The 19,172-nt window shown below is 38.1% G+C and overlaps 1 protein-coding gene across 1 annotated transcript; it reads right to left on the reverse strand.

The window, feature by feature from the left end:
• Positions 1-17,949: 17,949 nt before the first annotated feature.
• On the reverse strand, positions 17,950-18,470 carry LOC132041461 (uncharacterized). The gene is made up of 2 exons (XM_059432174.1): positions 18,260-18,470; positions 17,950-18,161 (listed from the first exon to the last, which is right to left on the reverse strand). Exons 1-2 carry the CDS (start codon positions 18,468-18,470, stop codon positions 17,950-17,952), a joined length of 423 nt encoding a protein of 140 aa, XP_059288157.1.
• Positions 18,471-19,172: the final 702 nt, after the last annotated feature.

The following is a 19,172-nucleotide window of genomic DNA, read 5'->3' on the forward strand; positions in this document are numbered from 1 at the left end:
TTCCAAATATGTTTTGAAATACGGGCCGTATTTTGAAATACGATCCGTATTTAACAATGTAAAATTCAAATGTCAAATTCCGCAATGCTCGAAATCCTTGGCATCGCCTTTACGACTTGGTTTACGGCCCGTATGCGAAATACGGCCCCTTGTTCATGGGCGTAAACCCCCATCTTACAACTGAACAGGGAAATTTCAATTCTCACATCCTTTATCTACTTCTCTAAGTCTAGGATCATGGTCAAAGCTTAGGTTAAAGATACGAGGTGTTACATAATCATACGTAATAGGCACTGCTTCTGTTCTCTCCTTTCTAGTAGCTTCATTTAAAATAACCATCTGAACAGACTTAGGGAGTTCATCATTTAAGTCCACTAGCACCTTCACCCTAGCACAACTTGGGCGAGTTTTGTTAATAGTTGCCTGATCCAAGTGTAGAGGTTTGCCTACTGCTGAGGCTAGTGAAAAAAGAGACTCCTTTACAAAGTATGTGGGTAAAAGATTGGGGAAAGAGATCCATGCCATAACTTTGGTAGTCTCTTCCTCAACTTTAAACGTTGGATCATATATTCAAGGTCTCATTTGATAATAATATCCATCTTTCGAGTTGATAAAATATGATCCTTTAGATGTGAGATTTATAAAATCTTCCATTAGAGAAAGTCGTATCAAAACATGTCGAAATCTGAAAACACCAATATTACATTCTCCCTTAATACCACACTGCGATGGTATTGCCTTTCTTAGTTCATCAATGTCCGGCCATCCATAGGAAAATTTTCCTACAACAGCGTACTGCAACTTTTCAATAGCATTCATACGAAAAACTTCATCCTCTGTCCATTGAACTCTAGGAACCCCATTAACATAAGTGATAGGTTTCTGTTCAATTGGATCTACTTTCACAGTATTTTGCATGATATCCTTCAATAATACTGGTTTTTGAATAGTATCCTGGATAATTGCCAATTGGCTGGTGTTTTGATTATTCAGCAAGGGAAAATCTGATGTGGGAGCAGTATTCAAAGGCTGACCAGTCCCCGGAGGAGGCTGGCCGCCGGCCATTATGGCCATGTCAACGGCTACTGTTGCTAGGGTAAGGGTTTTTAGTGCATTGTGAACTTACAGTTTGTACATGCTAAAACATTTAACAGCTTCATGAAGACACCCTAATCGCGATCAACTATCACCATATCTTATGTAGTCTATCTCTCATTTTACCCAAGGAAATATATTCTTTTCATTTTCAATTTTGTGCCATCTAAATGATTATGGTTGACCATATATAGCACACTACAGACATGAATTCACTAAAATAACTTATGATGTTTAGAACTCAAAGATTGAACTCAACTCATAACACTTCCATTGAGATGAATCTGTCAAGCATTATTTGGGATGAGGATTTATTGTTGTAGTACTCTATAGGTTCTTGCTTAGTTACTTATGTTTTAAAAAAAAATTGAAGAAGACATAATTAGTTGAGGGTGAGTTATCCACAAAAAAAGAAAAAAGAAAAAAAAAAGGGAAGTTGGCACTCAAGCAAAAAAAAAATCCGCTAGTAAAAGAAGTTAACATATTTCTCATCCAGATACTATATACATAGACTAGAAAGCGAAACTCAATCAAGTAAATGAAACAGGCAGTGGAAAAGTGAAAACCAAAGTAAATCAAATGGCACTCGAAAAAAACTAATAAGCAGAATGTCTAGAACTCATTATTGGAGAACTTTGAGACATGGAAACCTTGAAGCAGGAAAATATTGAAACGATTATCGCCTTAATAGCTTAGCAATTGAGGATAAACACATCTTCAAAGGAACAATTATGCATTTTATAGCAGGATAAGAATACATTGGGACAATAAATGTCCTTCAAGCTTCAAGAATGTTTGCACTGCTCTTGCAAAAAAAAAAAAAAAAAAAAAGCAAACAAAGAAAGAACATTCTTAATGGAATTCTTCCATCAAGAATGTCACTTTAGGATTGACTTTACACATTTAAAATTAAACCCAAAAATTTAACCGGACCAAACAATAACTTTAACAGAATTAAAAAAAACATACAAACACAGCAAAAACGAAAATGCAATTAGAAAACCTAACTACCAGAGATAAAGAAAACTTGTAGAAGGTTGACGATTGATATTATTTAGATAACAAAAAATACACAACATTCACATAAATTCAAAACATTAACTGCAAAAACACACACATAATTTCCCATATTGGAATAATCCTTTACAGGACAAGAAATTGGAGCATACCTGAATTTGATTAAAATCAAGAACAATTGCACTGGTTCTCTTCGATTTAAGAAATTGATGATAAGATTGAGTTGAAAGCTCCTTGCGAGATTAGTTTACACCTCAAAGTTCGTTACTTGGTTCTTCGGAGACCAATCGCTCAAATTTCTACGAGACTGAATATTGATTTGTTCAAAGCGATATGTTTGAGAATGCAAGACAGAATATCGATTTGTTTCTAGGGTCTATTTTATTATTTATTTGGAAATTAGAAGAGGGGAAATAAAGATGAATGAAACGGTTGCAGTAGGTATTTTCCCCCTGGAACCGTTGCAATAGATGAGTCTATTCTGACAGTTATATCAGCTGTTGCATTAGCCTCTTCTATGGCGACAGTTCTTTCACCTTTGCAACGGTTTAGTTGAAAAATTGTTCTAATAGGACGAAATAGGTACTGCAACGGTTGCGACCATTGCTGTAGACTGTCTATCGCAACGGTTATATAACTGTTGCCACACATATCGTTGCCATAGGTCCAATTTACGGTAGTGAGTGAGGAGAAAGAAAGAGCCTTCTTCTGGAGTCTATATAGTATGTGACTTTTATAAAGGAAAAGTTTAATAGTTAAGCTATTAAATAAATTAAGGTAACTAGTTTCTCAAAGACGTGCTTTCCAGTCAATGTAGTATATGATTTTTTTAACATAATATTGATATTATTAAATAATTGTGCAGGTTTCTTGGAACGATTAATGCAAATCGTTGTATGATGATTGTTTGTCGAACATCTTCATATAAATTTGAAAGGGTTGTAAATAAATTATTATAACAGAATTAACTGATCACTTCATAAAGAGTAATTCTAACCTATCATTAACAATGTAAAAAAAAAAAAAAATCTTTGTTGCTCCCAAAGGCACACGCAAGTATACGTGGTCCTAGAAGTAATATAGGATTTAAAGTCCAGATATCGTGTCCATAGGGACTTATGATTAACCGTCAACTAAATTAAACTAATGCTAATTAGGTAAACAAGAAATAAATCCAAATTTATATTTACAAACTAACTAAAAATAAAAGAAAGCAAATAATGAACTTCAACCAAGAAAGAGCAGATTTTTATCGGAGAAGAGATTGATCTAGGGCTATAACCACTAACAATCCAGTTGAGTCGTTAAACCACTCTACCTATCAAATTCCTGAGTCAACGTTGACAGGTTAATTTTAATTTTATGAGTATCTTCCGAGTTGCTCACAAGCCTGTCGATGCAACTATAACGCCTATATTCCTATGGTCGCCAGAGGTAACAAGAACGCATTTACTTCTCCGTATTCAACTAAGCAAGGATAAAGGGTATATTCCTATCCTCATTAGCGAAACAATTATATCGAACAAGCTCTATTTATTCGTATTACGCATGCAAATTTCCTATCCCTAGTTCAATTCACACGGCACAGATAGTGCTCAACTATTTCGTCAAATAATCAAACAATTAAAACCAAGAATAAATAAATAACCCAAAGATGGAAAATCAATAGATATAAACGATAATCAAACGTCAACTTTCATGTTTGGGCCAAAACCCTAGAACTAAAGAGTTTAACTCCACATAGACTTGGAAGAAAAATAACAAATCATCCGAATAAAAATGTAACAGAAGTATTATAGAGAAGAGAAGATAAAACCCTGTAACTATGGCTTCTTCAAGCTCTCTCTAGGTCCAAAGTTCTGAACTAAGGGTTTCAAGTTATCCAAAGTTGTGTAAAAATTATGACTTATGGAATATTTATAGATGTAGGAAAAATCCCAAATAAAATAACAGACTCCAAGATGAATTAGGAAGCGTTAAAGATGCGAAAATCGGCTTTGTGTGATGCGTCATGTCACGACCCAACCCCGTAGGCCGTGACTAGTGCCCGGTCTGGGCACCCAAACACTTCATCAGATAATATCAAACATACCCGTGTATATAACGATGTCCGACTTGTCTCCATTCTTTTTCAAATTTATATAATTTCCCGAAAAATTTCGGCAACAGTTTCCTTTGTTTTATCTACTATCCAAAATAACCTCGCACGCAAAAAATACCAACAAAGGCCACACGGGGCCAACAAAACAACATATATACATATGCGGGCCGACAAGGCTATTAAGCACAAGTAATATAATCGCCCAAACACAACATATACAAACACAATTGTACAGCAGTAGGCACAACCCACAAACATGTCCACAGACCTCTAAACAGATAGACAGAATCATATGACGGGACAGGGCCCCGCCGTACCCATGAACAAATATATACAATGCAACGGACGAATATATATACCAAAATATGGCTCCGGATAAACAATTACTCCGACGGCGAAAGAGGGTGTCCAAATGTGTGGATCACCAAACGCGCGTTGACTACCGAGCACCACTCATCATGGGCTATGAAACGCAACCCGAACAAAGAAAGGGGGTCGGTTAAATATGTACTAAGTATGCAAAGCGTAAAAATGTAGTTTACAAATGCGAGTCGAAATCGAAATAGGGATACGAGAAACTAAATGCATTTCCAAAATATCAAAATGTTACTTCAAAATATAAATCATGCATAGGGCACGGGAAATATGGTCGCCACTCCGTCGATGGCGCCATAACACAAGATAACACAAAAGTTTCAAATCTCCGTATCCCCGTCACATATCATACACATATATCACCATACACAGCATATCACCATATATAGTGGAACCCGGCCCTCGAGCAAGGAGCTCGGTGAACCATAAGCACGAGTATAACACCGGAGTATAATCAAAAGAGCACGACAAGAATCGGCCGGGACCCGGCGAAAGATATAACAGAACGCACGAGCGGAGTCGTGAGGAATCATATGCATAAAATTGTTGTTATAATCCAAAAGATAAGTAAAATAGTCACATTTGAAACCGGAATAATAATTACAACATTCTCTTTCAAAAGTTGTCAAAATTACATAAAGGAACGTCGCGGGACCCACAGACGGGTGTAGACCCGAACTGGGACCGCCTATGAAAAACATACTCATTCTATATCATACAATCTCCTACGAAGATCTCAAAGCAATCCGAGATTTTCTGTGAAAGTTATGAGCGTTTGAAATTTTAGAATAGTTAAAGAATAAATTCTTCCAAAAAAATCAGCTTTCACATAACCTTTGCAACTTATGAATTCCAAGGATATAAGGATCAATGTTATGGCATATTAACACAAGAATACCAAGGAACAAATGCGGATCATAAACATGCTCGGATTGCGGGAATAGAGTTTCCTCGAGGCTCGTATCATAGCCTATTTTAACTAAGGCATGCCAAAAGAAAGGTTACTTTACATACCTCAACGCTCTCCAATATAATCCAAATTCAAGATAAATCCAACCTACGATTCGGGCTGCCCAAGGTCTACAAATAAGTCATAAAATGCCAAGCATTAGCTAAAGACTTTTTGGGCATTAAATTCCAAATTTGCCCTTAATTCTACGTTATGTAAATTTAAATATTTCCCCCTATAAATAGGCCACCCCGAGAATTTAACTCAATCAAAACAATCAATAACAACAACAATAACCAACCTAGCAACATCAACAACCAATCCGAAAGACAATACAACAATAATAACTCTCTTTTCCCTAATTCGACAACATTCATGAATTCGATTCAACGGCTTACCTTCAAGTCAAGATCGACACTTATACATTCACATACTAACCCGAACCCATACCAACAACATTTAAAGACATTCTAAGCAATTCATACAACATTTCCAACAATCCAAATTTTTCTCCAATTTGGCCGAATTCGCAAACCCGAGAGCCTCATTTAAACCATTCCTCATTTTCAAATCATGATTTGTATCCACAATTCACATTCTAACAATGCTATTATCATCAATATACAAATTACATTAAATGTACAAACCCTCCAAATCAGTCCGCAACAATCACAATATCAATTTGAGTCAATAAACATTCATTTCCAACATAGAATTCATAATGACGACGACTAAAACATTAAGCGATATCAATTCGTTCATTGTCATATAATGTGACCCATTTCGACCAACACTACAATTATACATATATGGATGATTCTCAATCGTTCTTCACCCTACAATGATCATAATAAACTAACTAGGCATTAACTCATAGTTTCAACACAACAACAACACACACCCACTCTACACGGCTCAAGCACCACACACACAACTCACTTCCAACATTCCATATTTCATGATTTTCCTCCATTATAACATACTACAACAAGCATACGACCTTTATAACATACAAAACATAATCAAATCGTACCTTTTCTCTTCAATTCCAAAATATGCTAGGGTTCCCAAGGATGAAAAATAATGGATTGATCGCTCCAACGACACCTCCACGCTACTTAGGGGCCTCAATATAGTGGGTTTACACCAAGGAATGGAAGAGCTTAAAATGGGGGTTGATTTTCCCCTTGGCTGGCCGAGAGCTCCTCTTGTGTGTGGTGTTCTTCACCTTTTTTTTTTTTTTCTAAGTGTTATGTGAATGAAGTGAACAAGTGGTCATCTTTTACCAATTTATGAAGTGTACAATTCCCTTAGCCCACATTAATGTGTTGTTCCAATTAAAAGATGACACAAAAATTGTGTGGGCCAACCCCACATCACATGGCCACAACATGGAATTGGATGACTTTTCCAACTTTCAATTTTATCACCTTTGGTCCCAAATTCTCCTAATTATTCCATACCAACAAATTCATGAACAACTTATGTCTTAAAAAAAATCAAAGGTCAAAAATCCCCGACTTGAATCCCGGAATAGTTTTGTCCTTAGCTTATCATAATTAATCCGGATTGTTCCAATGTACAAAAATACGGGTTCTAACACGTCATTCTTGGTTGCGTCGAATTTGAATCAACTGAAGCCCAATGCTCTGCCAATACGTACTTCTGCTAACCTTCTCTTTTTGCCTTCTTTGTAATTGTAGACACTTAGGTGTCATTAAATGCCAAAATCATTAGCAATGAGGGCCCCAATCATTAGCCACTTATTCTCGTCTCTCTCTCTTTCTTTCTTTCCTTTTTCCGCATTTTATTCAATTTTACTCCAAATCTCTTCATTTTTGCACCTCTTTATTCCTACATAGGAAAAATATAATATTAAGAACAAAGTAATATAATTAATACTCAAAAGACGATTAAAAGTATTAGAAATGTAAGTCAACAATGAGCAAATATATGTATTTTTGGTCCGACATCACCACCTTAAGCGTTAAACTCTTGCTCGTCCTCGAGTAAGCAATAAAACCACTATCAATAATTTAAGCCTAGGAACACCACCACTTTGGTTGATACCAACAATTAGGCCCTGTAGCAACTCAACTCAACAAATATATACTTCCTGATCATCATGCAAGATATACAAGTCACTCAAACGAACACAAACTTCTAACCTCCTAACCTCAAAGACGGGCTCTAACTCACCAAATTTAAGCTCGCTCACCTACTCTGTCAAAGAAGCTAATAATATCACCTATATATCATGAAACAAGTGCCCTCAGAAGAAAAAAAATTAGTCCACTCACTTAAACAAAGAATCAAATGTAATTTAAGGACTTAGCATCAAAGCACAACTCTCGCACTCACAAAGAAATTCACATGTATGCACAAAGAACCATAGGCTTTCCCCTTATGTAAATCTCTACTAATTAGGCGTGCTCAAATAAAATCAAATAGGACTTTAACGGGTTGTAATGTTGGCTAGGGGACGGGCAGGAAAACTATATAATAGTGACTTTCACTTCTCTAAGCACTTGCAACTTTAGACTTCATCACCCTTTATTTTTCAGCCGTCTCCTCATCAATTATTTCACAAGTATTTCTCATCATATCAAGAACGATTCAATTTATTTTTTCTCAAGCAATTTTTTTTCCTCATTTTTTTTAATGTCACATTCTTTCTGCCTTTTCATCACTTTGCAGCTTATCAATGGTCACCATTTTTCACTTGACCATCCCTTTTCTTTCAGATTTATCACTTATAACACAGTCTAAGCTACAGTGCTCAAGAAAGCAGGGTGCAAATAACAAGGGATTCAAACTAAATGATCAAGGCAATATACGGCTAACAAACGAAAGGCTACAGGCTCAAAGGGCTAACTAGTGGTACAATTTCTGAAAAGGCTAAAGTTCAAAAGACATATCAAAGAAAGCCTATTATCATCTTCTAAAAGAGCAACACTTTTTATTTTGCTTCAATAACATGCAGGGCAAGTTCTAGACTAAGATGCAAAACACGGAATATATGCAAGAAATCCTCACCACACATGGCACAAGTCTCAATCAAGATGGATCAATTCTACTCTAGGACATATAGGATCATGACGAACTACAAAATAAGAATAAGCTATATACAGAGTCACAACCATGAGTGTAGGTGTCAGAAAGTCTGCTATCTTTTCGTTACTCAAGCACTCACAGGAAAGTATTACTCAACTCAGGCCTAGATATGCTAGTATCAAATAAGTTAAAAGGTCTTTCTTCTCCCCCTTTTACTACTCCTAAAAAAAATTAATCCTAAAAAATTAAAAATTACCCGGTTCAAAGGTCCCCCTCGAGAAAGAACCGAATCCATAAGAAAACTCAAGGGGTGGATGATCTATGCCTCTAATAAAGGGGAAAAAAAGGCTATAAAAGAAAAATAAAAGAAAGAACAAAATATCTTTTTGAATTTTTCTTGGTTTTTTTTTTTAAAGTTTTTTATATATAAATATATAAGGATAAGAAATAAAAAAAAAAAATCCTATGGCATAATCATCCTTGACCTCAAAAATTTGAAGTACGCACCCCACACTTAAAAATATGCATTGTCCTCGATGCATGTATAGTAGAGAAAAATTAAAACAAGGGTGAGAAATGCTCCATGAGACCTTCTAGGGCCTAGCTAGCAGCATAATCCTCAACATCAAGGGTCGGGACGACCCCACACTTAATTCCAACACATGCTCCTTAGCCATCAACTTCGGGTACTTAGACTTTGCCTAATCTGCAAAATAAAAACAAAACAAAGCGTGACACTATAAAAATAAAATAAATAAAAATAAAAATAAAATACAAGCTGGGTTGCCTCCCAACAAGTGCTTGATTTAACGTCGTGGCACGACGCTACCAACTTTTCCTTCCACTTTGAGGATATAAATTACACCCCTAATTTTGCATCAAAATTTCTACTCCGCTCATGGGGCGGTGGTATGAAAATGAAGGAACCAAGCAATAGGTGTCGCATTTTGAACTTCTTGGCTCTTAAGTGAGGAATGTTGTTTTGCCTCTTCGGTGTGGCAAATTTTAAGATATAAGGGTCTGGTTCCTCATCCATACACTTCTCCAAAGGCTTGGAAGGCTCAATTTCCATGTCGCCAACCAAACATAATGTAGAAAAATGTTTAGAATGAGGACCGACACGCTCTAACTCCAAAACTGTATTATATTTGACATCCTTACTAATGTACACATCCTCAACATTGGAATCATTATTAAGGATCTGATTGAATGGTTGGAATTCCTCTATATGCTCCACATCCTGGCCACTATCCAAAATAATAGGTAGTTGGGCATGAGACGCCTCAACCTATTTATTCAATTGAGCCTGCAGGATATAGATATCTGAGCCAAATTGGTCTCTCTTGTCTGAGCTCAGTTTTGCCTTCTATCAGTTGTGTCGCCATGTTTGTAAGACCAGCATGGAGAAAGCCATGAAAATTTCATTTGTTGAGCTTGTTATGTTAGCCAAGATTGGCTCACTATATCTGCTTCTTCAAAGCTATCTTCTTGCAGGAACTCGCTCTTTTCTTCTATTTGAGGTTCGCCTTGGGCATTGGCTAAGCCTGTAACTTGCAGATCATTACAAGTTTCAGCCTCGGCCTGCATCTCTGTGAGTTTGGCATGAATCCTCTCTATGGCCTTCCCTAGTTTTGCGGCCTGCTCATTTATTAACGTGTTGTGCTCCATAATTTATTTCATCATATCTCTAACCCGAACAAGTGTTTTTGCATCCTCCACTTCATTACTCCTGTTAACATCACAAAAAATAAGAGAATCATAATAGGGGCTCGGGGATGGGGAATAAGAGTTAGGACAACCATTCCAGTGGCCGTCTCGACCACCACATATACTATAAACATTCCACTCAAAGGATTGGGGAGGTGCACACAACCCATTCCAAGAAAAATTATGACAGTGTTTCCACAGGTGGGGTCCTCCACACATCAGACAAGTTTCACCAATATAAGAACAACCAATATTCGACCAATTTTTATTCCAAGATGCCATGTCAAGAAAGATAACAAAAATATTATATTAAGAATAAAAAAATGAAAAAAAAAAACTTGAATAGACAAAAAGAAAAGTGTAATCTAGATAAACAATTAATTTCTAAGTCCCCGGCAACGGCGCCAAAAACTTGTTACTCCCAAACGCACACGCAACTATACATGGTCGTGTAAGTAATATAGGATTTAAAGTCCAGATATCGTACCCACAGGGACTTATGATTAACCGTCAACTAAATTAAACTAATACTAATTATCTAAACAAGAAATAAATCCAAATTTATATTAATAAACTAACCAAAAATAAAAGAAAGCAAATAATGAACTTCAACCTAGAAAGAACAGATTTTTATCGAAGAAGAAACAGATATAGGGCTATGACCACTAACAATCCAGTTGAGTCCTCAAACCGTTCTACCTATAAATTTTCCAAGTTACTAGTCGACGGGTTAATTTTAACTTTATGAGTATCTTTCGAGTTGGTCACAAGCCTGTAGATGCTACTATAATGCCTATATACCTATGGTCGCCAGAGGTAACAAGAGCGTATTTACTTCTCCGTATTTAACTAAGCAAGGCTAAAGGGTATATTACTATCCTCATTAGCGAAACAATTATATCAAACAAGCTCTATTTATTCTTATTACGCATGCTAATTCCCTATCCCTAGTTCAATTCACTCGCCACAAATAGTGCTCAACTATTTCGTCAAATAATCAAACAATTAAGACCAAGAATAAATAACTAACCCAAAGATGGAAAATCAATAGATATAAATGATAATCAAACGTCAACTTTCATGTTTGCGCCAAAACCCTAGAACTAAAGAGTTTAGCTCCACATAGACATGGAAAAAAAATAACAAATCATCCGAATAAAAATGTAAAAATAAGTATTACAGAGAAGAGAAGATAAAAAACTGTAACTACGGTCTCCACAGCGGCTCCAAGCTCTCTCTAGGTCCAAAGTTCTGAACTAAGGGTTTCAAGTTATCCAAAGTTGTGCAAAAGTTATGACTTATGGAATATTTATAGGTGTAGGAAAAAGCCCAAATAAAATAAAAGAGTCCAAAAATGAATTGGCAACCGTTAAAGATACGAAAATCAGCTTTGTGTGATGCGTCATTCTTAGTTGCGTCGAATTTGAACCAACTGAAGCCTAATGCTCCGCCAGTACGTACATCTGCTAACCTTCTCTTTTTTTCCTTCTTTGTAATTGTAGACACTTAGGTCTCAATAAATGCCAAAATCATTAGCAATGATGGCCCCAATCATTAGCCACTTATTCTCGTCTCCCTCTCTTTTCTTTTCTTTCCTTCTTCCGCGTTTTATTCAATTTTGCTCCAAATCTTTTCATCTTTGCACCGCTTTATTTCTACATAGTAAAAATATAATATTAAGCATAAAGTAATATAATTAATACTCAAAACACAATTAAAAGTATTAGAATGTGAGGCAACAATGAGTAAATATATGCATTTTTGGCCGAACATCAATCTTCTTAAAATTTTTCTTTATAAATAACTTAAATCCAAATCTTATGCATATACAGAAGACAAGGGTAACGACCCGTTAGGTCGTTATTGTAATGTCCCAAACAGACATGAGTGGCACCCACACTAGTCCTATAGTGGGCGAACCAATCCCTTAACCCATTATCAATCCAATTCCAATTACTTAAATCAATTATAGATCATTACTCACGAATAAATGATAAAATAATCTAACAATAATATAAATAAATAACACGTGCGGAAATCTAGCTGTTACATCCCCAAAATCTGAAAGTCATCATACAAGGACTGTAATCAACAATGTCTAAAGAGAAGAAATAATTGTCTAAAATAAACATAATGTCTGGGATGAAAATAGACATATGAAATTAGAAAAGACCTTCAGGCGGCATGGAAAGGATAGGAGCTCACCCTCTGATCTTAGTAACGAATAACCTCAACTAGATGCAAGGTCTGGAAGACGTCTCTGGCTCAAAATCTGCACTTACAAAAAAAGTGCAGAAAGTGTAGGTTAGTACAACAACACCTACTGGTAGGTATCATAGGCCGACTAAGATTAGTATCATGCATACAGATATAAAATAAATGGAATAGGCAGACAAGCACAACAAACATGAAACCATAACAAGCATCCTCGAATAGTCCTAACTCAGAAATCAGTCACCAATCATCAGCAAAGAACACCACTAGACAAGCACAATGAAATGCAATAAATGATAAAATCTCCCGTGTCTGTACACATATGCTAAATGGTAATGTTTTCCCCAAATAGCCATGTCCTGCATGGGACACATGGTGTCCATGTACCACTTATTTTGGAACGGACCTCGGACCACGAGCTCTTAACTAGGCTATATCGTCACCCCTTGTCAAATGTGCCTTAAGAGATGTATATGTCCCGTCCCAATCATCATCAATAATTGCCTCCTAATCACATCACAAGAATAATTCAAGAATACGTATCAAGTCAACACCAATAAAGTATAATCAAATATCACAAGTCACAATAAGACTCACAAATAATCAGCTCAATGATAATATAATATGTAGCTATCTCAATTCGTCTCTGAAAGATATATATGAACACCTCCCTTTCAACGGTATCAAGAATACAATTCAAGTTTATCAACCTCAACAATGGAGAATCACTTCACATAATTTAATCATACAACTAACAACGATCACCCAAACTCCATGTCCGAAGACCTAGACATGCTTTCTCTCATAAATTCTACGACATATACAATCAACTAATCAAAGTCTAACTCAAGTAAACCATAACCCAACTCAAAGCAGGTTTGAGCAATGGAATCACTTCGCAATAGTCTTTTAGAATGTTTAAAGTCTAGAAATCATAATGCTAAGTAAGTAAATGAGCATTAACTCAATCATAACAATTTGGGGAAGACAACCCCTCCATGTCTATCCTTAATCAATGGTTCACTTTTCTTAGGAACATATTCATCCTAATTCTAGTCTCAACAATCATATTAACTCCGTTTATGGGTTCTAAAATCAATTCAACCTTACAAATCTGATTCTAGCCAAAGTTCTCATGATTAAATAACATTAAACAACAATAAACAGTAACCCATTAGTATTCTAGGATTTTCTTGGTGTTCGTGTTCTACCCTTCAATTCTCGCTAAGGGTCTTTTGATTGAAACAAGAATCTAATATAAACATTAAGCAAAGAGAGTTAGTGATTAAGGCTTACCTTTGATGGAGAAAAGTGTCCTAGCCTTAGAAATTCGCCTCTATGCTCTTGGGAACTATTTTGGGGATTATGAGAAGTGTGGGCGCGAAATAACTACTTAAACTCGTCATTAGACTTAAGTGATATTCATTGCAGCGACCCAATTCTCGCTGCAACGAACCCGTTGCAGCGAACGGGTCCTTCGCCGCAACGAACCCTGGGATTTTTCCACCCTTTGTTGCAGCGAACCAGACCTTCGCTATAATGATCTCACTACAACGAAGAATATTTTCTGAAATGAGGCGTTATGAACCAGTGAGCTCGGAAATTCCAACATTTTTATACTTAGTCTCTCAAAATTCCGAGGCCTTATGAACACCAGCCAACAACAAACCAAGTCTAAAACATATCATAGAGTCACTTACAAGTCACAAAACACAACATACAACACAACCAAATTATTTAGGTCCGCTCATTTCTAGCCTCAGGAAAGAACTAGCAGGGATAGAATGGTCAAAGCACGCGTAACAACTAAGCGGGTCGTTTCATCAGATACCAATTGAACAACCGTTCGTCCCCAAACAGATAAAAGGGAAGGAAACAAAGGGAAAGGTACTTGACTCAGCAAAATATGGGGATCCTTATTACGCATATCAGATTCGGTCTCCCAAGTGGCTTCCTCAACAGGACTATTCTTCCACTGGACCTTAACTGACGCGATTTTTTTCGACCTCAACTTACGCACCTCCCTATCTAATATAGCAATAGGCTCTTCCTTATAGGAAAAATTCTCATCTAACAAAACCGAATCCCAACGAATGATATAGGACCCATCACCATGATACTTTTTCAACATAGAGACATGAAACACCGGATGAACACCGGACAAACTTGGGGGTAAAGCTAACTCATACGCTACCTCCCCCACACGATTGAGAATCTCAAACGGGCCAATAAATCTAGGACTAAGCTTACCTTTCTTCCCAAATCTCATCACACCCTTCATGGGTGAGACTTTCAACAACACTTGTTCCCCAATCATAAACTCAAGATCCTGGACTTTTCGATCCGCATACTCTTTCTGCCTACTCTGAGCTGCTAAGAGCTTTTCTTGAATCACCTTGACTTTATCTAGAGACTCTCTCAACAAATCAGTACCCCAAGGTCTTACCTCAAATGCATCAAACTATCTAATAGGTGATCTACACTTCCTCCCATAAAGTGCCTCAAATGGAGCCATATTGATGCTCGAGTGGTAGCTATTATTATAAGAGAACTCCGCCAAGGGTAGAAACTGTTCCCAATGACCACCGAAATCAATCACACATGCTCGAAGCATGTCCTTAAGGACTTGAATCGTCCGCTCGAACTGACCATCTGTTTGAGAGTGGAAAGCTGTGCTAAGATCCAATCGAGTACCCAATTCAGACTGCAAGGTGTTCCTAGAATACAATGTAAAGTGAGGATCCCTATCAGAGATTATGGACATCGGAAACCCCTGCGGTATAACAATCTCACGAATGTAGATCTTGGCTAACTTCTCTGCATTATAAGTAAGCTGGACCGAAAAAAAATATACAGACTTAATCAACTAATCAACAATGACCCAGATCGAATCAAACTTGCCCAAGGTCTTTGGAAGATCCACCACAAAATCCATGGCTATCGTCTCCCACTTCCATTCATGAATGACCATCCTCTGAAGAGTACCATCGGGTCTTTGGTGCTCGTACTTAACCTGCTGACAATTTAAACACTTGGAAACATAATCAGCTATATCACGCTTCATCCTAGCCCACCAGTAATGTTGCCTCAGATCACGGTACATCTTGGTAGCACCAGGATGAATAAAATATCTAGAACTGTGGGACTCCTCTGAAGAGTACCACGGGGTCTTTGGTGCTCGTACTTAACCTGCTGATAATTTAAATACTTGGAAACATAATTGGCTATATCACGCTTCATCCTAGCCCACCAGTAATGCTGCCTCAGATCACAGTACATCTTGGTAGCACCAGGATGAATAAAATATCTAGAACTATGGGACTCCACTAAAATCGTTTGAATCAAGTTATCAACTCGAGGAACACACACGCGCCCCTTAATTCTCAATACGCCCTCTTTATCAATCACGGCTTCCTTGGCCTCACCACTCATTACCTTGTCTCGAATCTTGCAAAAACTTGGATTATCCCATTGTTTTGCCTTAATCTAGCGTAGAAGAGATGACCTCACCTCAATAAAAGCCAACAGTCTACCAGAACTAGATAAATCAAGTCTCACCAAACTGTTAGCCAAATTCTGAACCTCTATGGCCAACGGACACACTGAAGTGATCAAACGAGCCAAACTGCCCATACTAACTGACTTCCTGCTCAAGGCATCTGCCACTACTTTTCCTTGCCAAGATGATATTAAATAGTAATATCATAATCCTTTAACAACTCCAACCACCTCTGCTGCCTAGAATTTAAATCCCGCTGACTAAGTACGTGTCGCAGGCTATGATGATCAGTGAATATCTCACAATGTACACCATAAAGATAGTGCCTCCAAATCTTAAATGCAAACACCGCTGCTGCCAACTCTAAGTCATGAGTAGGATAATTTTTTTCATGAATCTTCAAATTCCTGGAAGCATAGGCAATAATTGTCTTATCCTGCATCAACACAAAGACCCAACCCCGAACGGGAAGTATCACAATAAACCACAAAATCTTTACCTTCCATGGGCAAAGCAAGAATCGGTGTTGTTGTCACAAAGTCTTGAGCTTTTGAAAGCTTTCTCCACACTCATCGGACAACTGAAAAGGTACCTCTTTCTGTGTCAAACGGGTTGTGTGAAGCAATGGAAGCAAACCCCTTCACGCAACCGACGGTAGTAACTAGCCAAACCCACGAAGCTGCGGATCTTTGTCACTAATGTGGGCCTAGCCCAATCTCTGATGGCCTAAATCTTTTTAGGATCAACCATAATCCCCTCCTTTGAAACCACATGCCCTAAGAAGGACATCGAATCAAGCCAAAATTCACACTTAGAGAATTTAGCATACAACTCCCTAGCCCTCAGCAACCCAAGGACAACTCTAAGATCTTTTTCATGATCTTCCTTGCTCTTCGAATAAATCAATGTATCATCAATGAATACAATAACAAAAGAATCTAAGAATGGCTTAAAAATTCGGTTTATCAAATCCATAAAAGCAGCAGGGGCATTAATGAGACCGAAGGACATAACAAGAAACTCATAATGCCCGTATCTAGTCCGAAAGGCTGTCTTAAGGATATCCTCAGCCCGAATCCCTAACTTATGGTAGCCCGATCTCAAGTCAATTTTAGAGAGCACATATGCTCCGTGAAGCTGGTCAAACAGATCATCAATGTGAGGAATATGATATTTATTTCGAATGGTGACTTTATTTAACTGACGGTAATAAATGCACATCCACATAGTCCCATCGTTCTTTTTCATAAAAAGCACAGGAGCACCCCACATAGAGACACTCGGATGAATAAAACCCTTACTGAGAAGGTCCTGAAGCTGTTCTTTCAATTCTCTCAACTCTGCTGGAGCCATACGATATGGAGGGATAGAAATAGGGCAAGTCCCCGGCTCTAAGTCAATGCAGAAATTAATATCACGGTCTGGTGGCATACCGGGTAAGTCCGCAGGAAACACCTCTGCGAACTCACAAATTACAGGAACTGACTCAAGTGGTGGAATCTCAGCGTTAGTATCACAAATATGCGCAGAATAAGCTAAACACCCCCTAGCAACTAGTTTCTTAGCACGAACATAAGAGATAATTTTCTTTGGGGAGGGATTAAGGTTTCTTTTACACTCAAGTCTAGGCACCCCGGGCACAGTTAAGGTGACGGTTTTAGCATGACAGTCTATAATCGCATGATAGGGAGCTAACCAATTCATGCCCATAATAACATCGAAATCTACCATGTATAAAATCATTGAGTCTACGCAGGTACTATAACTCATAATTGTAATGGTGCACGATCGAAACACTTTATATACAACCAAAGAATCTTCAACCGGAGTAGACACATGAATAAGAGTATTAAGCAAGTCACAAATCGTATCAAAATGCCTAGAAAGGTAAGTAGACACATATGAAAATGTGGAGCCCGGATCAAATAGTACAGAATCCTACCGGTGACAGACTGAGACAGTTCCTGTGATAACTGCATCTGAGCCCTCGGCCTCTGTCCTGCCTGGAATAGCATAGCAATGGGCAAGCCCACCGCTTGCCGGAGAACCTTCACGGTCCCCCTGAACTGTCTGATAACCACCCCTACCAGACTGATATCCACCTCTGCCGGACTGATAACCGCCTCTGTTAGGCTGAGTGTAACCTCTACCTGTCGTGTGACAACCCCACCCAGGTTGAGCGCTGTTTCCACTAGAAGATCCCCTCTTCTAGCCGGAGAAATTGGGGGCCTGGAAGCCTAAAACTGACCACTCTGGCTATCTTGTCTGAGTCTTGGACAAAACCTCTTGATGTGCCCCTGCTCGCCACACTCAAAGGAGGCACGATCAAGAGTAGGCCTCTGAACTGACAACGAAGAAGCTGAAAAACTTCCCTGATCTGGAACTCGAGACTGAGTGCCCCCTGCCTGGCTGATAGAGTACTGAACAACTCCAGATGAGCCTCCAACCGAAGATGGCATACTCTGCTGAACCTGACGACCCGATTAACTCTGGGATCCCTGTCCCTTAGAAAACGTACCACTGAAATTACCATACTTTCGGGCCTTGTTCTTAGCATATTTATTATAGCTGTCCTGACGGACAACCTCAACAGTCTTCACGTGATTCGGAACATCGTGAAAAGAACAACCTCTTGTGACCAACTGAAGAGCAAGCAACTGAAGGGCTATATTCAACCCCTTCATGAAACACCTAGCCTTCTCCTCCTCAGTAGGCAAAAGTTGGAGAGCATAACAGGACAAAGAGTGAAATCGAAACTCGTAAGAAGCGACAGAAAAGTTACCCTGCTCAATAATACTGAACTCATTACGCCTCTTGTCCCTCAAAGTACGAGGAACATACTTCTTAAGAAAAATCTGGTAGAACTGAGTCTAAGTCAACGGAGGTAAATCCACTGACCTACACTCTACAAACGCCCTCCACTATAACTTAGCATCTCCCATGAGCTAAAAATTCACAAACTCTACCTCATACCTCTCAACTGCCCCCACCTTATAGAGCCTCTAGTGGAAATCAATAATGAACTTATAGGCATCCTCTGCCTCAGTACCATAGAACTCTGGAGGCTTCATCTTAGTGAACCTCCAAAGCAAATCGTGCTCATCACCTGTCATCACCGGTCCTCCCACTGGCCTAGGAAATAACTCAGGTCCTGGGGCCTT

Source organism: Lycium ferocissimum, unplaced genomic scaffold (genome assembly GCF_029784015.1).
Source record: "Lycium ferocissimum isolate CSIRO_LF1 unplaced genomic scaffold, AGI_CSIRO_Lferr_CH_V1 ctg10259, whole genome shotgun sequence".
Classification (NCBI taxonomy): domain Eukaryota; kingdom Viridiplantae; phylum Streptophyta; class Magnoliopsida; order Solanales; family Solanaceae; genus Lycium; species Lycium ferocissimum.

Coding starts and splice junctions, on each gene's coding strand:
- LOC132041461 (XM_059432174.1), bottom strand. CDS start 18,470: ATGCCATCTTCGGTTGGAGGCTCATCTGGAGTTGTTCAGTACTCTATC. Junction 18,162..18,259: donor CAGACAAGATAGCCAGAGTG/GTCAGTTTTAGG, acceptor GTCACACGACAG/GTAGAGGTTACACTCAGCCT.